At 35.2% G+C, this 19685-nt stretch overlaps 1 protein-coding gene across 1 annotated transcript in view; it reads left to right on the top strand.

The window, feature by feature from the left end:
• Positions 1-19685, top strand: part of CPS1 (carbamoyl-phosphate synthase 1, mitochondrial) — a 112058-nt gene that overhangs the window by 49748 nt on the left and 42625 nt on the right. The window contains exons 19-21 of the mRNA XM_004674809.1: positions 727-925; positions 4381-4557; positions 8291-8409. Coding sequence (XP_004674866.1) covers positions 727-925; positions 4381-4557; positions 8291-8409 — 495 coding nt within the window. The remainder of the gene's footprint in view (positions 1-726; positions 926-4380; positions 4558-8290; positions 8410-19685) is intronic.

Below are 19685 nucleotides of genomic sequence, written 5' to 3'. Positions count from 1 at the left end.
ATTTAAATTGGGTGGCATTTAATGAACAAATGTCTACACCTAAGGATTTCTTTTTTTGGTGTTCCATGGAGTGGTGGAAGGCAGCAAACCTGAGTTTTTCTGGTTCTTAGACTGAAATGTCACATTGTTTCAGTATGTTTCCTCATCTGTTAGGTGGGAGAGTTGCCCTACAGGATTCATATATAATTATGTAATGCTCTGAATTATTTTCTCAAATACAGCTACCAAAACTGACTTTCTAGAGGAGTATAGTTAAGTTCCCAGAGTGTTAGTTCTGTAAAGAACCCAAAAATGGTTCAATGATAATTTAAAGACAGAGCAGGACCCAGATTTCCATTGCACGTCCAGTATCTTCCTAGGTACAGGCATGTAGGCATTTTTTTAGGAAAATATGTTCCAGATTCTTCTCTTAGTGGATGCTACATACAAGTGAACGCTTTGTCAAGAAAACTATTGATTTTGGCTTGAAGAGGTGAGGGTTGGGAGTTGTCGTACTGCATGTCAGATGCACTGAGAATTCTTTTGTGATTTTTGCTTGTGTGCTTTATGTGGAAGCACATTATTTTGTAAGTGGATGATAAATATTTGTACAGAGTAGAGCTCACTTATGTTTTATACCCCAATGTTAAACAGAGCTAGAATTTCTAAGACCAATTTATGTTTTGAGTTATTTTGCATGCTTACGGTCAAAAGAAAATTAAGATGAAAATGTTTCTTCCTGTGTAGCTACCCACTGGCATTCATTGCTGCAAAGATTGCACTGGGAATCCCACTTCCAGAAATTAAGAATGTTGTATCAGGGAAGACATCAGCCTGCTTTGAACCCAGCTTGGACTACATGGTTACCAAGGTTCCTCGCTGGGATCTTGATCGTTTTCATGGAACAACCACCCGAATTGGTAGCTCAATGAAAAGTGTGGGAGAGGTGAGTCCTTGGTTTCTTTCTCTTTTGCTTTTAGATGCTTTGTCAAATGCTTGACATTAAAAGTCTTAAGGTTGCCTGGGTATTGAGTTCTTGATTAAAGAATATATATGAATTTCCTGTCCTTCCTAAATCTTTTCATTAGACTGTTAAAACATGACATTTGTTACTTTGTTATTTAATGGAGTCTATAAGTTTCTACTCAAAAGGAAAGATAATACATGTGGCCATACAATCTGTATACACATATGAGAACACATTTTCATCTATGCATTCTATGTGCATGTGTGTTTTATAACCACAATGAAACCAAGAAAATCAAATGATATAAAGGACAATGTTATATATCAATCAAAAAGATTACTGAACAGAGGTTAAGAATTCAACTTTAGTTCATTCACAAAATTGTGACTTTGCCCTCCTTACGCCTCATTTTCCTTGTCTATAAAAGAAAGGCAACGGACTAAAAGAGCTCTCATGGTCCTTTTAGCTCTAAAATTTCAAATTGAGAACTTTGTGAAATAACAAATTTCCTTTTATTACTCTGAAATGTTCTAAACGTTTAGCACTTTTTTCATAAAATTTGCTTTTATACTATTTAAAATTAAATTTAGCTTTGGATTATTCAGATACACTGTTCCTCTGTGTGGGAGGGAAGAATGCAATCAGATCCCTGCCTCTGAATTTTACTTCATTGCCCACTTCCACACCCAGTCTAGGGCCTTATCTCTTTTCGCATTCAGAAGACTTAGCTTAGTGGAGAGAACATGAGACTGGAACTAGATGAACTTGGGTTTTAGTTGTGTCATTAACACTTACTAGCTGGACACTCTCACTGGTACACTGAGCCTAGGATTCTTCATCTGAAAACAGAGATGATCCTATAAGGTTTAGAGTTTAGGGTTAATACATGTAAAGTGTTTAGTAATCTCTTTTAAGGTAAATGTATAGCATGCCACCTATATATATTCCATTATTATTATTGTTATTAATTACAGATAGAATTTTGAGTATCAGCACTATGCATGAATCTCAATCTTAATATCTGTATCTCTAGCTCTCTCTCTATCCATCCATCTACCCACATATCCACCCACTTGTCTATCACCTTTAATCAATTATCAGCCATCCATCATAATTATTTAGCTCATCTCTACATTGTCAATGTAGCTGCTCTTAGTCTGTCTAGATACCTATGCTGGTTAGATTACAGAGCAGAAATCTATTTATGACATATTGTTGTGTATTGGCTTTCACTTGTCTCAGATTATAACCTAATCTAGATGAGCCATTTCAGAAATTGATGCCACTAATCAAAGGAAAGACAACTTAAATATATCACCAATGCAGAGAAAAAGAAAATAACTATTTACTGATGAATCATATATAGACATGAATGACAGAATTATTACTATTTTGGTTTTCTTAATTTCTAAGATGTTAAGAAAAATTTTAAAGTTATGACAGATAAAGAACATTTTGATATTTTAAATTAAAATGCCTTGTAAAACAACACTAATTAGCTTTTCCCCATTCAAATTTGTTTCAACCTTAGTTTTTCTATTTTCTCTTTTAGTATACAATATAATTAGAATTCAGATGCCATACAAAGGTTTATTAGTTGAATTTTCACAAATAAATAATTATTCAGTTTACATTTCATGAGATCAGTCTTTTATAAATAATATTCAAAGTAAAATTTGCCAGACAAAGCATATGAGGTAATTTTGTATTTTCATTTGGGGCTTATTATCTATGGAGTTTTTGTTGTCAACAAATATTTAGCACCTTACGTTTAATTCAGCTCAGGTTGGTATCTTTCCTCACATTCTTACTGTGAACACAATGCTTGAGGATAAAACAATGGGAAAAATGTAGATAATTAGGACACATTATTTGCTTTTGGTAAATGCACAGAATATAAACAGATCCAAATATAATATTAATTAAAATATAGTAAAAATTAAAATATAGAGTTTATTTACACATCTTGTGAAAATATAGTAGAATAGAGTCAGGGTTGGTCATGGTAGTTATTCCATTAACACAGCTATCCCATTAAAAAGTGGTAAAGTTTTTACTTAATGAATGTAAATTGCAATAACATAGGGTATTAAAAAACACAGATTTTGAAAGCTAGGTATTTATTCTTTTATTATTAATTGGTATGCTTATTTCTCTTTTATTGACTGTATTCTATATACCATTATGTAAAGAGTGCTTGGAAGCAATAACACGTTTTCTCTATGAAATTAAAAATATAATTTATAATTTATTTCTATAAATAAAAATCTATTTACTTATGGTCAAATTTTAAGCATATAATTATTGTAAATTTTATAGCATTCCAAGAACATTATAAAAATTATAAAATTTCTTAATTTTATGGTGCCAGGAAATATCTTATTTCTGGCAGTTTTTCTCACGCCCAACAAATCCATAAACTCATCATTTAATTCTTAATAAGATTAACATTTTGTTTACCCCTGCTCTTGAGAATCTTTCCTTATTTCTAGTTAAATTTGGAACAGTGAAATTTGGAACAGCATTTTGTTCACAGTAAGAATGTGAGTGAAAGGCTAGTTTTTGTGTTTTAGTCAGTTTTGAATATGTATCCTGTCATAGTTGCCACAAAGATTTACTAAATGGACATTAATGGGAATCTATTTGAGGAATCACGGAAGTTTACTGAAGGCAGCATTATGACTGTTATTATTTTAAATTGGAGACCAAAAATGTATAGCAATCTATTATTCCATGGAAAGGTTCAAAGGCAGTGTTTATCCACTGAAAATAACTAGTTAGGATTCAAGGTCCATTTAAGTTTAGTTCTGACTTGTAACTTGTCCAGCTAAATCACCACATGCTTTTTCTAATTTATTAGTGTACAATCAGCTGTAAAGATTGTGGGAAGACATGCTGTATGTGTCAGGGGGAATTTAGTACCCACTTACCTCCAAAATCTGAATCTGTCAGTATTCACTATGATGCTCAAGCTTCTATTAATAGTAATGCTTAGCTGTCAAGAAAGTCAGAGCCTGTCTTGGGTACTTACTTATGCCCATTTGGAAATAATTCTGCTTTGTTAAAATATGTCGGTTTCTTTTCATTGTCTTTATTGTAAACAACATCTGCACCAAAGCAAAGGATTATTATTAATGGCTATATGGTCTGACCACAGAGTCCCTACTTTAATACTGTGGTTCATTGCTCTTAACACTCACGGGTAAATTCCCAAAGTGGTAAAAGACTGACCTAGTGGTAAAGGCTCATTACATCAAAACCATGAAGAAAAAGAGAGGGGAAGAAAAATAATACCTAAAATGTGAATTGTTTTCTTTTGATATATGTTTTTTTTCTTAAGTGCTTTCTGCAAGCTAATCTAGTTCTGTTATAATTAAATATATATATAGTCTTATATGTTTTCTAAATGTGATCTCTTTAAATGCATGCTCCAGGTGATGGGGATTGGTCGCACTTTTGAAGAGAGTTTCCAGAAGGCATTGCGTATGTGCCACCCGTCTATTGATGGGTTCACCGCCCGCCTCCCAATGAACAAAGAATGGCCGTCTAACCTCGACATCAAAAAAGAGCTGTCTGAACCCTCCAGTACTCGCATCTATGCCCTTGCTAAGGTAAAATGTGACAGAAAGCATGTACACACACTTTCATTCAGGACATAGGCAGCTTTGACTATAAAATAAGAATCACAGAGTGGCTTTGCTTTCAGAGATTTCTGGAAAAAACTGTAATTTTCTTCATTATTCTTAAGCTGAAGACATCCATGGATTTCATATTCTATAATTAATGAAAATTTGCCCTTTTTTATTTGACTTTATGCCTGAACTTAGGGCACATTGTAGCTTTTATTATTATTATTTTAAAATAAATATTTATTCATTTATGCATACAGAACTGGGGTACAAGCCAGAGGTACCTTGCAGGGGCAGTGGGAGGATTCACAGAGACAGAGTAGGGAGCAGAACAGGCAGATAGACAAGTACACTGCTGAGGGGAGTAGTGAGCAGGTCAGGAGAGGTCTGCCAGCCATGTGGGTCACCACCCACACACGGGCAGGGGGATCAAACTCTCTCTGAAGAGGCTGCGGCTGCCTTTGTAGTGCTACGCTTTAACCCATTGTGCCACCAGAGAGGGCCCACATTGTAGCTTTAAAGTATGATCATATATGTAAAATATATTAATTGTGCCATCAGTACTCTTAAGTAGAGTTTGATAACATTGATTTGTCATGTCCTAAGATACTTTTTCCTTGATATTGTATAAAACTGCACTTTAGAAAGATGCATAATATACTATCATTTAGTATGTGCTATCTAGGACCCTAGAATAATCTTTTTTTATTATCTTTGTGTGTGTGTATGTTTAAACAATAGCAACAGACTATAAAAAATTTCTATATCTATAAGCTTTTCTATATAATTATTTTATTGTTCCTGTCTCCCACATCTTACATTTCTTACTAATGCCTACTAGTTCCCTTTTATGCAAATTAAGTGCTTTATTAATCTCCTTTCATGTTTACTATGCGTACAGTTGTGAAATTTCAGCCCACGTGATTTTATAAAGGTGACTTTGGCAGCTGGGATGTGTCTGGTCAGAAATCCCTGAATGCTTTTTGACATTTAAGGAAGCTTAGACATTAATCCTCTAACAGTATCAAACAACACTGGAACTCCAACCCTTGCTGACCATTGTGTGTGTATGTGTGTGTGTGTGTGTGTGTGTGTATACATGAGGGGTGAGTTGATGAAATAGCAATTTTATCTTTCGAAAAGGAAACCATCTTTGCAATTTGCCTTTGTAGCAACAGAAAAAAAGCTGTAAATGATTTTGAACTCACTGTAACTTTTATGTCCATGTATTGAAAATTCTAGAGAGACAGGAAGGAGGGAAGATTTGCTTCATTGCATGTAATGTATACTCTCTTCACCTTCATGGTTTCTAAATGCAGAATATTTAAGTCTCATTAAAATTCTGGGAGATACTAGTATCTTTTGATGAATGTTTCTCAATGTGAAGTTTCAAAGTAATAAAGAATTAACATTCTTCCATGGTGGGGAAAGTAGTAGTAGCTGTGATAAGAGGTTATTTTAGAAAGCCATTTCATTATTTTACCGTATTTATTGTTCCTATTGCAGTCTTTTGTTTATAAAGCTGTCTACCATCTACCACTTTCATGTGTGTGTACATGTATATATGAATATAGATATATATTTTTTTCTGACACAGTAATTGGACTTTTTCCTTATATCTGGTTCCAAATTTCCATCTAGGTTGAATAGCCAAGCATATTTCTTATTCTTTTCTAACAAACTTAAAAAGGATGAGAATTCAGGGGAAAATATGGAAAGATTACTTCTTGTGCACATAACCCTGTGTGTGAGCAGGAAGGGCAGGATCTAAGGGATAAATTATTGTCTGCCTGAGTGCTGGGAGAAGGAACTGATTTCTGTTTGTTAGAGGTCATCATTACTGTTCATTTCCACAGCAACCAGGGGCTTGGTGATTTTGACAGAGTGTAAGGACTACAGAGGGTTGGAGGGGAAAAAGAATGCAGGGAGTGTGTAAATCTTTCCTCGCTTTCATGACTTTTAGAAAAGGGCAACCAGCTCTGAGGTCTGATTTTTACAGCAGTTTTATTTTGGGATGACTGAATCATCATCTTTTGATTTGGGGTGAATACAGGGCATTATTTTCATTTTGGGAACATTAGAATAGCCTCACACGTGTGACACCAAAGCTTCGGTGCTGAAGATGAAGTACTAAGACTGGCAGAATCTTCCTTTCTGATTGAATCTGTGGAGGGGACCATAGTTGTCCTTTTTACAGTAATCACCGCAAGATTCTAGGTCCTTCCATGGCACAGTGTTGACTGTTTAATTGCATGAAAGCTTCCCTTGGTCTGTCAAAAGTGTTCTAACTTAAGGATCTATATCCCCCCTCACAGTTTTGATCTCAACAGCAAAATGTGCCTTTAGTCACTTGTAAAATAAGACAAAATATTAACTTCTTTGGAATCTGGTTATAATTACAGGGAAAATTAGACAAGAAAAATAGACTTAGGAACCACATATGCTGTTGAGTGCTCCTATTAGTGCCGTCTGTCTCTACTCAACAGAATTATGAGCTCTGCTATAGCTCAACATTTATAAACATGGCCTGTATGATCCTAGAACAATAAAAGCCTTTAAGAAAACATAGCTCCCTGAATTGTAATATATTGACAGCTACTAGTTTAGACATACCACACACACACACACACACACACACACACACACATTTGTGTGTGTCAGTTTATTATGTGTTATTCTGGAATATTATTATTTTTATCAGATATACATTTACATATAATAGCAGTAAAGAATAAGAGAATTGATATATTTTGGGTAGCCTGGTATTTTTTAGTTGCCTTTTCTATTCAAATTAGTAGACCATAGTTTTGAGAAATAACTAAAGAAAACTTGAGACTTGAGACAAAGGCTGAACAGAAGTCATCTTTATATTGTTTTAGAATATACCAGGATTTTGTGAAATGTTTATCGTAGTTCAAAAATCAGTTATTGACGTCCTCTCTGAGGAAATATTCTAAAGAAAGATCACCAAGCCAGATTTGGTCCATAAGGTCTCATGGTGGGCATGTGGAATGAGGCGATAAAAATTTGCTATTTGCTGGCCCTCCCTGGTGGCACAGCGGGTTAAAGCACAGCACAAAGAGGCTGGGGCCACTTCCGCATGAATTTGATCCCAGTCTTCCCTGGAGGAAATCCACATGGTGTGGCAGACCTCTCCTGACCCCCCCGCTGCTCCCCTCAGCAGTGTACTTCGTCGATCTGCCTGTTCTGCCCCCTGTTCTGTCTCTGGTGAATCCTCTCACCACCCCTGCAATTCTGGCCTGTACCCTAGTTCTGTGCGAATAAATAAATAAATATTTAAAAAAAATTGCTATTTGCTAAAGGATAATTATCTAAAATACAAGTTAAAATTTCATTATATTGATTCTAGATTTTCTGTAGTTTCAAGAGATTGTCTTTACTGAAAAGGGATGTACCAAATTTAGGATACAGCTGTTTAACATAATCATATAAAAACCATAACAGGGGCTCCTGTGTGCACAGACCAGGACCCTCTGTTTACCAGTATGGAGGTAACAGCATCTTTACCAGTTGACAGCATCTTTATTTAGATTTATTGAGAGGAACATCTGTGATATATTTGTTTCATATCTCAGTCTATATAGCCTCCATTTCTAAATACAATAATGTGGAGAGGGGTGACTGCTTTAAGTTTTCAACCAAATAGACATTAAAAAATGTTTGCCAAAGAAACTATTTTTTCTCCTTTTGGCAGGCCTTGGAGGATAACATGTCCCTGGATGAGATTATGAAGCTCTCCTCCATTGACAAGTGGTTTTTGTATAAGATGCGTGACATCATAAACATGGAAAACACCCTGAAAGGACTTAAAAGGTAAGACAGTATTGCTTTGATCATTTGAGATATCTTCTGTACAATTTTTGAATTGCCTTTCTCTTACCTGGAAGCTTTTGGCTGAAATTCTGCATTAGTGATATAAATAGTGCCAAGTTTAGAAAGCAGAAATACAGTTTTGCATGTTTACCTTTTGAAAAGTATCTATTAACATTTTGAAATCTTTTCTCCAACTCTTGGCGTCAAACAGTGGTGACTTTATGTTATTCAAATGATGACTGTCAGTAATATGAGTAAACTAATTTACTACCAAGTATTACTTAGGTAATGATTAAATGAATAATGTTCCAAGTTTAAAATCTATCTCTTTAAAATCATTCTGCACATTGATGTATACTGATGAACCAGTATATTTCTCTTACATTCAACTGATACTTTCAACATTGAAATTTCCAATTCAGTAGACAAATAAGTTTCAAGTTTCTGTTAATAGACTCTTTACCTCTCACTAATTTACATTTGCATTTCCTCATGACCAATTGCTTTTAAAATTTCGTTTCATGTTCAGAATATTCTAATAATGTCAGTGCTTTATTTTTTTTATTTTTTATGGAAAAACAATTTGCTATGGCACCTTAAGAGTATGAAACCACAGAGAGGTTTTAAATGTCTATCTTTGATAAGAGGAACATTTATTACCAATTAAAGAAGACAGTGTAATATATCTCTTTATCTTCTCTTGAAGAGGATTCTGAAATATACTACTATTAGACAAACATCTCATCTAGAAGCCTAGCATATGAAAAAATTTGTTTATGTAAATTACCCTCAAATGATTTGTGAAAATATAAAAAAATAATTTAAATTGTTGCTGAGGACCGTGGAACATCTCAAAACCTGGATTTTTTTTTTAACTATTTAGCATCTGTAGCATGTTAACTGGGTTACAGTCTTTGCCTAATCAAGATGCACAGAAAGTGGGCACTAAAATAACTTTCTTTTTGAGCAAAATGATGTTCTTTTTCATCTATTCAACAATTGCTCATAACAATGATTGATTTTGAAAATTGGGGAGTTCCTATCTGCCAAATAAAACTATCTATAGTTGCTCATAACTCATTCTTTCTAGTGACCACACAAAATGAACAACAGATAGAAAGTAGGCAAGGAATCGAGTCTACACATTCATCTTAGAATTTTGCTGACTTGAAGTTTCCTTTCTTGGTTTATGATACCAGCAGAACTTGCATGTTGAATTATAGTCTGTTCCACTGTTTTCAATTTCTGACAATTGATTTCAAATGCCTAGGAAACCACTTCAATTAAACCACATGAGGGTGCTAGAAACTTGCAGTATGCCGATTGTAGCAATGTGACCTGGGGTGAAAAATAGCAGATGTTATTGTGACTTAAATTTCCACTTGATACATTCTGAGTTTTGGACAGTTTTTCAAATTTTAATTAAATAGTTTTTGCTACAATCAGAAAACAGGGTATGAGTCTTACTAAGCACAAATCAGTATGTATTGGTAGTGGTAAAGGTTTTTGCAGAATTCTAATGAATTACTGTCATAGATAATTATCTGACTTCCACATTCTGTTGCATTTATTTGTTGATCATTTACATTTTTCAGCCTCCAATTTCTGGAGACTGAAGTTTATGTGTAAATAGAGGTATTTTCTACTGTTCATAATGATCTATGTTAAAAACTTAATAATATAAGAGTTTATCAAGTTGTAATTATCTCTTGTTCCCAAAACTCAACAGATAATTCATGGCACTAGTAAACCTAAATCCTGAACTCATTGTCTTACAATACTTTACCATTTAATTCACTTTTTTGTGGTGTGTCTAGATGCATACATAGCAATTTGGTGATGATTGTATTTGGAGACATTTCATAAATAAGAACAGAGAGCTACTGACGCTGTTTGTCTCAGTCATTTTGTGGCACAGGGGACCCATCACTGCTGATGGACTATAAGCCTATAGGATTTGAGTTTCCTGTCCTATCTTGATTATCTTCATCCTTAGCCTGAATTATGATGTCTTCTGCTGCTTTTTTTTTTTTTTAACAGCCTGTATATATCTAGGGAGTTTCAGTCATCAAGATATTTATTGCTCCAACAATAATAGTAACTCTGTTTTAACAGGTGATATTAGGTGACTGAATTATGTATTGACAATTAGGGAGAAATTCAAGAAGATAAGTTGTTGTCCTTCATTTGCATTTATTTGTTTCAAGATCTCGCTGCCTCCAATTGGGAAAGATTAGATTTTGGTGAAGGATAAGGAGGTAGCTATTTAGCTGTCATGATTTTAGAGAACCTCATAATGCTTTTGCCACACTGTATCTCTGGAATCAGTGTGCACACTTCCTTTCTACTTACATGTCCCCAAGAAAATAGCCAGTCTCAGTTGGGAGAGAGGGAGAAGCTTGATGTGAACCAGAGAGATGATGATAGTCTTACTAACGAATTATGGGTACATCAACTCCCTCATTTCTGTAGCCTCATTCTTTCCTGTTCATGTCCATTTTATAATTCTGGTGTGAAGCTTTAAATGCTCTCAGTATAGAAGAACATGACACATGAGAAGTGCTCACAAAACAATCTTTTCCTTCAAAATAAATATGTTACTTGTTACAATGAAGAGTATTTTATGTTTTTAGATACGTGCATTTAAAGACTCATTTTTCAGAGTCACAGTTTGCTTTTGCTTATATATTTAGCAATGTGTCATTTCTTAATTTTCTTTATGATGCATTGTCATTTATTCTAATGCCAGACCTCTTTTTTTTTTTTAAAGGAAACAATGATAACTAGTGATAGGAATGCTATTCTCATGGAAAGATCGATAGCATTCCATTATGCTAATGGGCAAAAATTCCCACTCCATAGTTGTTAATCATGCCGAAATTCTTCTAAAATCCAATAAAGACATTCACTAGTAGAATATCACTCAAATTGATGGTCAGTCTGTGACCTATATTTACATATGGCCATTTGAAATAAAGTGCAGTATTTGCTCCCAAATGGAATATATACCGTGTGTGTGTGTGTGTGTGTGTGTGAGAGAGAGAGAGAGAGGGAGAGAGAGAGAGAGAGAAGCCAACAAACTAGAGTGAAGGAAACAAAGCAGTGATTGTAACAAGGTTGGCATTATGGAAATAACTGATGAATTTCCCCTGACTGCGAGAAAGTAGAATTTATAGTTTAGAAATCACTTCTTTTAAAACCTCGAGATAAACATCTGTCATGCTGAGGATGATGTATGAAATCCCAGCCTTCTTCAGAATGATGAGATAAGGTGGGCAGATATTAGAACAATTGACCTAGCCTCCCAGCTCTGAATCTTTGTTCCCACCAGGACTCATGTCCAATACATGAGCATAGCACAGGTGACCCTGGAAAGACTTTCAGCACAATAGCTCTTCTTAGCAATTTAGGTGATCACCTCTATTCAGAGAGAGTCAGTAAAAAGATTTCTTTCTCACTTGAGTTCACTGACTGTCTTTTCTCATAAATTGTTTGTTGCTGTCCAAGATCATGCAAGGGAAGTTGACTGTTTTAGGCAGTTTCCCCAATTTCTAAAATGGTATAACATATTACAATGGATTTCTTCAGATTCTGCAGTTTCTTTTTAGTCAGTGTGAGGGATGCTGTGTCCTGTGGGATCCCAGTGTCTTTTTTGGATATGCACTGGGACTTAGATGTTTGACAGTGACCAAAGATCTATTAACTCAGATTGTGAGATCACTGCAAGGGGTTTAAGAAAGGTTATCTTTCAGAATTGTTAGGGAAACTACAACATTTATATCAGCTTTACCCGTTGGCCTGCAGTACGGAGCCACCCAAACATTCATGTGTTCATTTTCCTGATACTCACATGCTCTACAAATGCTGACACTTTCATACATAATGGTTCTCCTATATGGCATTTTCATAAATACCCATTAGAAGAAAAATATGCTTACTACTTTGAACTAATGAAATAATCAAAATTTGACCTATAGACCTTTCCCTTAAGCTCATTTTTGGTAATGCAAATATATCTGACCTGGAGGACAGAGGTACAGATTCCATAAACCAAAAATCATGTTGTGTCTTCATCATCTAGCTAGAGCTAATTTCCTAAAATTACAACAAAATATATCGAGGTCTCTGGTAATACAAAATCTTGAATTTTGATTCAAGCAAACAATTCTGCATGCCTTCTCAGTGGACAGTAATACTCAGAAAATGTATTGACTTGGTATCAGGCACTGTTCGAAGATCACTGTGTAATTTAATTCTTGCTTCAATTTAAGGAGATTGGTAGCTATCCTGATTTAATGGATTGTAAACTGAACCACTAAGATATTTAGCAACTTCCTTGATACCACATGCTAATAAGTGACAGAATTAAGATAAAATTCAGAGTCTAGGGTATTTAATGCTTACCCCATATGCTCTATCTGCTGGAAATAAGAATACATAAAGTACATGCCTTCGGCGTAGTAACAGGGCTCACTAAATGGACACTAGTCCTACGACTGCAGCAATAGCACATACGACAACGGTTTCAACTATGTTAGTCATTAATAGACAGACACAGACACAAAGATCTCTCCTTGTGGAACCCTTTTCACCATAAGTAAATCAACTATAATGACACTTCTTTGGGAACAGAAACATTGAACAGAATACCTCAAACATTTTTATTTATATCCTGATGGGTGAGCAATTTTAGATTCAAAGACACTCATTATACTTTAACAAAAATATAACACAAACTGGCAAGAAAAATAATGCAAACATTGATTACTAGCTTTGAGCTTCTGCTTATCTGTGCCTGTAACTGTAATTTAAAAAAATTCTTTATTTTGATTATTTTTTGGTTCTTTAGCTCATTCTTACTCATGTACTTAGCATAGTGATTTTATTAGACCTGCCTCAATTGTATAATTTTGCTCTTTTACTGGCTAAAACTAAATTGAATTGAGTTTTGAATTCTTCCTTCATGTGACTGGCTTAAAGAAAACAGCTGGCCTCTGCTGGTGCTACACTATGTGGAGTGACCAAATGGAGGGTTCCTTCATGTATGCTTTTTTTTTTTTAAAGATTTATTTATTTATGCATACAGAACTGGGGTACAGACCAGATGTATAGGTGCGGTGAGAGGATACACCAGAGACAAGGTGGGGAGCAGAGCAGGCTGACTGAGGAAGTACACTGCTGAGGGGAACAGCGGGCTGGTCAGGAGAGGTCTGCTGTGCTATGTGTGTCATCCCCACATGAGGATCGAGCTCATGCTCAAGTGGCTTTAGCTTCTTAGTGCTGTGATCTAACCTGCTGCGCCACCAGGAGGGCCCAGGAAATTTTTTATCCAACTTTGACATTCAGTCAGAGGGAATCTGGCCATTGTTCTCTAGTTTACACTCTATCGATGGAGAAAACTGAGATTTGGATCTTAGTTTTGGCTAATTGTTTCTATACGTTTAATTTACTATGGATTAATGTGAAAATTATCCAGAAATTGCCTTTGTCCAATATTCTATAGGAATCCTGATTTTTAGGCACTTTTCGTTGTGATAATATTATTGTTCTTTTCTCTTTCCACTGTCACTTACTGCTACTGCGAATGTAGGAAAAAAGAGAAAAGTGCAATTTTAAAGGGCCCAATTTCCATCTGCACATCACTATGTTCTGTGTAATAAACTCTATGCCCATTGGTGAGTGCTGCAAAATCATAGGTGTGCCTGCTGCTTAGGAAAACAATCTAGGACAGGATGGCGAGTTCCACTTGGGCATTCAAGTGCTAAATTGAGCTCAGTAAAGTTGGCCATTTCCCTGCAGCCACCAACTTCTGGCAGATGTAATAATGCAGGTGTCACCTTAGCTGGAACACTCCCTTTGAATGTCCTCTCCTACACATGTTAGTTTCTATTGACTTTTTATTTAACTTGCTCACAAGGCATGACAAAACCAGGCAAGCACACTTTGCACTTATATTTGATTGAAGTTTGAAGGGAGGGGAGGTGTCACCTAAAAGTTGTTAAAACTTAGATATGCGAAAGAGAAGGGTCATACTTTATTTTTATTGATAATTGCTGTTTTCTAGTAGAGAAAAATAACCACTTTAGCCTTAAAATACACTAAATATAGAAGTAATATGAGAAAAGAAATAGATACATTTCCCTTTTTATAACCTAAAGGATGGTTTTCTATGTGATACCTTTTGTGATACCATATCATGATATATGATCAGGATGTCATTTATTATTTTCCCTAATCCTGTCTGTGGACATTTATGGGTTTACTGAACAGGTGGGTATTTATTTTCTTGACTACAGAATAGGAATGGAGATAGTTGTGGACTTCAGTGGAATGAAAGTTATTACTTTGATTTGCAGAAAATGGCTTGGTGTTAAGTTCAGTACTGTTTGTTAATAAACAACTGTTGGTCATGAACCTACTTCAAAGGGCTTATAATCTATTTTTGAAGATTACATGTATAATGCCTATACAAAAAGAATTTTTTTAAAAAAGATTTATTTATTTATGCATACAGAACTGGGGAACAGGCCAGAGGTACAAGGGCAGTGAGAGGCTTCACCAGAGACAGAGTGGGGAGCAGAACAGGCTGATCCATTGAAATACACTGCTGAGGGGAGCAGCCAGCAGGTCAGGAGAGGTCTGCCACACCATGTGGTCACCTCCGGGGCAGGCGGGGAATCGAACTCATGCGGAAGTGGCTTTAGCTTCTTAGTGCTGTGTTTTAACCTGCTGTGCTACCAGGGAGGGCCTACAAAAAGATGTTTTTAATAATTTAAGAGTCCCTAGAAGGCATGCACCCCTTCCCTATATTTTATAGAAAAATCAATGGCTCTGAACATTTAAGTAAACTTTAAAAGTTTTCAGAGGTAGTACATGTTGGGGCGAGGATTTGCATTTAGACTTTTGGCGCCTGAGAACAATGTCATTTCTTTACAATGTCCCAATATTATGGGAGTCAAGAGAAAAGAAAATATAAAGAAAAATACATATATACCGTATGATTACTATTGTTGCATGGCCCAAGGAGAACAGAGAATAAGCCTAGAAAGCAGTTTCTGTTAATTTTTTTGCTATGTTTTATAAAAAATGAGTTTTACTATAAAGAAATTAAGTCTATAAATTAAGGTGGATATTTTGTACCTATTTGCTCAGTGTATATAATAGTTGGAGTCACAGTTTCCCTTGATTGTTCTGTAATTATTACATGTATGCTAATAATGACCTCCATTAAATTACAAATGCCATTAGATCAAATTCCAAATGCCATCATGTTTGAACATGCTTTTGTTATATCTACTTACGAGCTTTTGCTGATTTGTGTGACTGCAGAGTAGAGTTCACAAGACTTAGTTATAATATCAGTTCTGAAGCAGATATGAATGGATTCCAACACATTATGTACCATATATTTTCTTGGAAATTGGCATAAGTTGCCTGACATAGAGTAAGCAATTGACAATATTTATATGAAAATATGGCCACAAAAAGAATAACTAAAATATTCTCGGTAGAAAGTAAAATCACAACTTCATACTCATGCGAAAGAAGAGAAATTGGAGTGAAGGAAAATTTATTATAATTCCTGATTGCTCAAAAGTATCCATAAAATTATTTAAAAAAATATGTAGCTCAAGATACAAGCTCACTCTGTGTTGGAATCAACATCTTCATGTTTTATTTGTTCAAGTGTTCTTTCTCTACTAATTAGCTAGGAAGCCTTTGGAAAACATTTTTAATAAAAGGGGATTTATCCAAATATTTTATTTTGTTAAATAGAGATTATGTACACAGTAAGGATTATAATACTTACACGGGTATTTTCAGTTCCTTATTGTCTGTTGAGAACAAGCCAAAATGTGTATCATTTTGAGTTAAATAATTAACCATGTTTTCTTTCTCAGGAGTTTAAAACTCCCAGTTTTCAAACCTGCAAAATTTCTGAATTTTTTTCCTGAGAACTATTGATAAATATTTATAATTATAGTGAAGGATCAGATTTAATTAACCAATAAAGCTGGGCAAAAATTATATGCTTAGAGTATTGGTAATATGGGCCCAAACTTTCTCTGGTGACTTAAAATACTTTTTATTATAATAATGCAGATGGAAAATATCACTGTTCTATTTTTGTGGCTGGTGAAACTGAGTCACACTGAGGTGTGTGTCATACTTTATGTCATACCAATCAGAGAAATGTGAGGAATCTAGCCCAGGGCTTCTGTCTTCAGTTCTAGAAACTAACCCTTTTCAAAATCTTCCTTTAGGGATATGACTTTTAAATCAGACAGCTGGAGATCAGTTCCTCCTTAACTGTCAAGTTGTGAGCTACGTGTTTTCCTGCCTGAATTGTTGACCCCACTTAGAGCAGTAGCATTGTAAAAGATGTGCCCTTTTCTAGAACTCTTATGGGGAAAACATGGAGCCTGGCAGGAAGAAGTTTCTGGCAAGTCACCTTTACAAGATGTAAACAGAATTTTCAAGGGTACAGAGAGCTAGGACAAGGATTTTCATATTGTATTTTACTCTATATATAATAAAGGGCTGCATATATATGTATATATATATACATATATACACATATATACACACATATATACATATATACATACATAGACATATATACTACACATATATGTATATATAAATAACATGCAAATGCCTTATCTTCCTTGTTAGTGCAGAGATGGGCAAGAAACTCATGAGGTACAGAATGGAAACTAAATTAAGACATAATAGACTGCCTGCCTGACCTGTGATTACAGAAACTAAATAAATCCTCATTAACCCCCAGAATTTTTTCACTTCTAATTCATATCTGAGATGATTTTATGGAGCACAGCACCTCCCCTCTGCCCTTGGAGGTCAAGTGTGGGGTGTTGACCTGAGGAGCGTCAGGTTGTGGTCATGACTCCTGCTGGTGGAGTAAATGCCTGAGTGCACATTCTCTCCAGAAGATCAAATTTGATTTGTAGGGAGTACAGAGAATGGTGGCCCTCAATACATCAATGTGAGGATACAGGAATGCAAGGGAGAAGGCGGACGCAAGCTGAGAAGCGCTGATGTGTGGAGCCAAATTGAGTGTCTTACCAGTTTCATTCTGCCTAACTCTTCTTCCTGATTCTCCTTGTTCTCACTCCCCATTTCTCTTTTCCTATGCCAGCCCCTCTTCTTCCTCTTTCTCTGGCATTTGGATTTATGAAGAAACCTTTATTACCTTCTTGGCATTGTGATGACCACAGGACACAATTACATTTCATATGATTGATGTTCACAGCACAATTAGAAGCAGACTCTGGATTTGGGACAGTAATATTTTTTCTGTCTAAGGTTGAAATGGGTAGTTAGGAACTATTTGTCCATGTAAATATAATAATGACTGTGTAATTGCCATCACATCAATATCAACATGGCATTTTTAATGCTGGACCCTACTGCTTCCTTCTTTACTCTACCACCTACTCTCTAGCCAATGGGCTGATTTAATTGCTCACCCTTTGCCCCAGACAGTTTGAATAATGAGATATTCAATTTTCTCTTGAGTATATTATGGTCATTAGTGTGAAGCAGATGAGAATTTTGTTTTCATGGGTATTCATGGCCATTTATTTGTCTCCTAAAAAAATCTTCCATGATGAAGATCTTTTTATTTTCATGTGGGCAATGATCCTCAAATCAGCATAGATTTATGTGACATCTCATCAAAAATTTAACCTAGAATTTCTCCATATCCTTCCAGAAATGTTATTTTTTTTTCTTTCTAGAATATTTTTAATATTCTCTCATTCAAGAGCTAGAATATTTGGTCAAAATTATTCCTACATATGTTATATGTAGCAAGAAAAACATCTGTGCAACAGTTATTAGCATATAGCCTTCAAGTTATGTAATTTATAAGACTAATAGTTTGTAGACAATAGAGAAAGTAATACATTAAAAGATATACATTTGTTGCCTAAGACAATATAGGCAAAATTTACTGCTTTAGGTAGGTGGTTTCCATTGTTTTTCATTAGGGACAGAAAAAGAGAGAGTAACAATAATTTCAAGTAAAAATTACTGAGATACAAAATCTAATACATTAAGGCTAACACATTATAATTAATCTATAGTAGGTCATTTCCCCATTATTATTATTATTTGGTATTTATGACTATCATTATGATATTATATTCAACACTATATAAGCAGATTGAAAGTAATATCACAGAACTTCTGGATTATTAGGCTCACAAAAAAATGTTTTAAAATGAGAATAGAGGGGCTCTCCCTGGTGGGGCAAAGGGTTAAAGCACAGCACTGTGAAGCTATCCATAGCCAATGAGAATAGAATTCAGAAAATTAAAAGTTTGTCTGCTTAAAAAAAAAATAATGATATTACTTAACAAGTTCTTCTTGTTTTGACTTGGTTGCTGTTGCTGATAGATTTTAAGAAAAAATAAAGGGCTAAGCTTGACATCTCTTGAAAATCAACACTTATGATATACTATTATTGTGATAGCTCCTAACTGAGTACTTTCACTTTGGATTGCTTTCCCATGAACACTGATCTAAGTAATGTTTGTCCGGTACACAAGAGTAAAGACTGAGGTTGCCTTCAATTCTTCAAGCATCTTTCTGTTGGTACTGGCAAAAAGAGAAAATTGTAGTATTTACCCAACTGCCTGGATTTTATTCTTTGTTTTGCAAAAGACTACAGATGCTTTTGAAAAATGTCTTTTGCATTTCTTTTAAGCAAAGGGATAGCAACCTGTCTCCTAGAAAGAAAAGATGAGAAGACAAATAACTCCTGCATTGATTGCATTGTTGTGATTGTGGCATGGTATTGAACTTGTGAAATGCCAAAAATAATCAGTGATGCTGTGCAAAACTCTGGGGAGAGGCCAGTTAGGGATCTGGAGACATAGAACATATATCTTACTCAGCCCTCCTTTCTTATTAAGGCAGGTGTCGTTATTGAGCGCCAGACCTTGAGTTTTTATCAGTTTCTGCCTTTTGGGGGCTTTTTAAGAGGATAATAATAAAATTGCAAGCCCATCCCATAATTGTAGGCCAAGTAGAGTGCTCATTTTCACATTAGAGTTTGTGCAATCTGGAGGGAAATTTGTTTAGTATTGCTTGCGAGTTGGTGGATCAGATAAAAGCCAGTCAAGTGGAAGAGAGGACTGTGAAGTACGCAGGCTCCCCTGGTAATTGCCAGGCTGCAGGCGTTCCTCCAGTCAGTTAATAGATTTCCCCAGCTCCTCTATGCCAGGTGAAAATTTCCTCATTAAGGAGAA

The sequence above is a fragment of the Condylura cristata genome, unplaced genomic scaffold, assembly GCF_000260355.1.
Source record: "Condylura cristata isolate star-nosed mole 26May11 unplaced genomic scaffold, ConCri1.0 scaffold00002, whole genome shotgun sequence".
NCBI classification, from domain to species: domain Eukaryota; kingdom Metazoa; phylum Chordata; class Mammalia; order Eulipotyphla; family Talpidae; genus Condylura; species Condylura cristata.
This window is presented reverse-complemented; position numbering and strand designations above follow the sequence as displayed.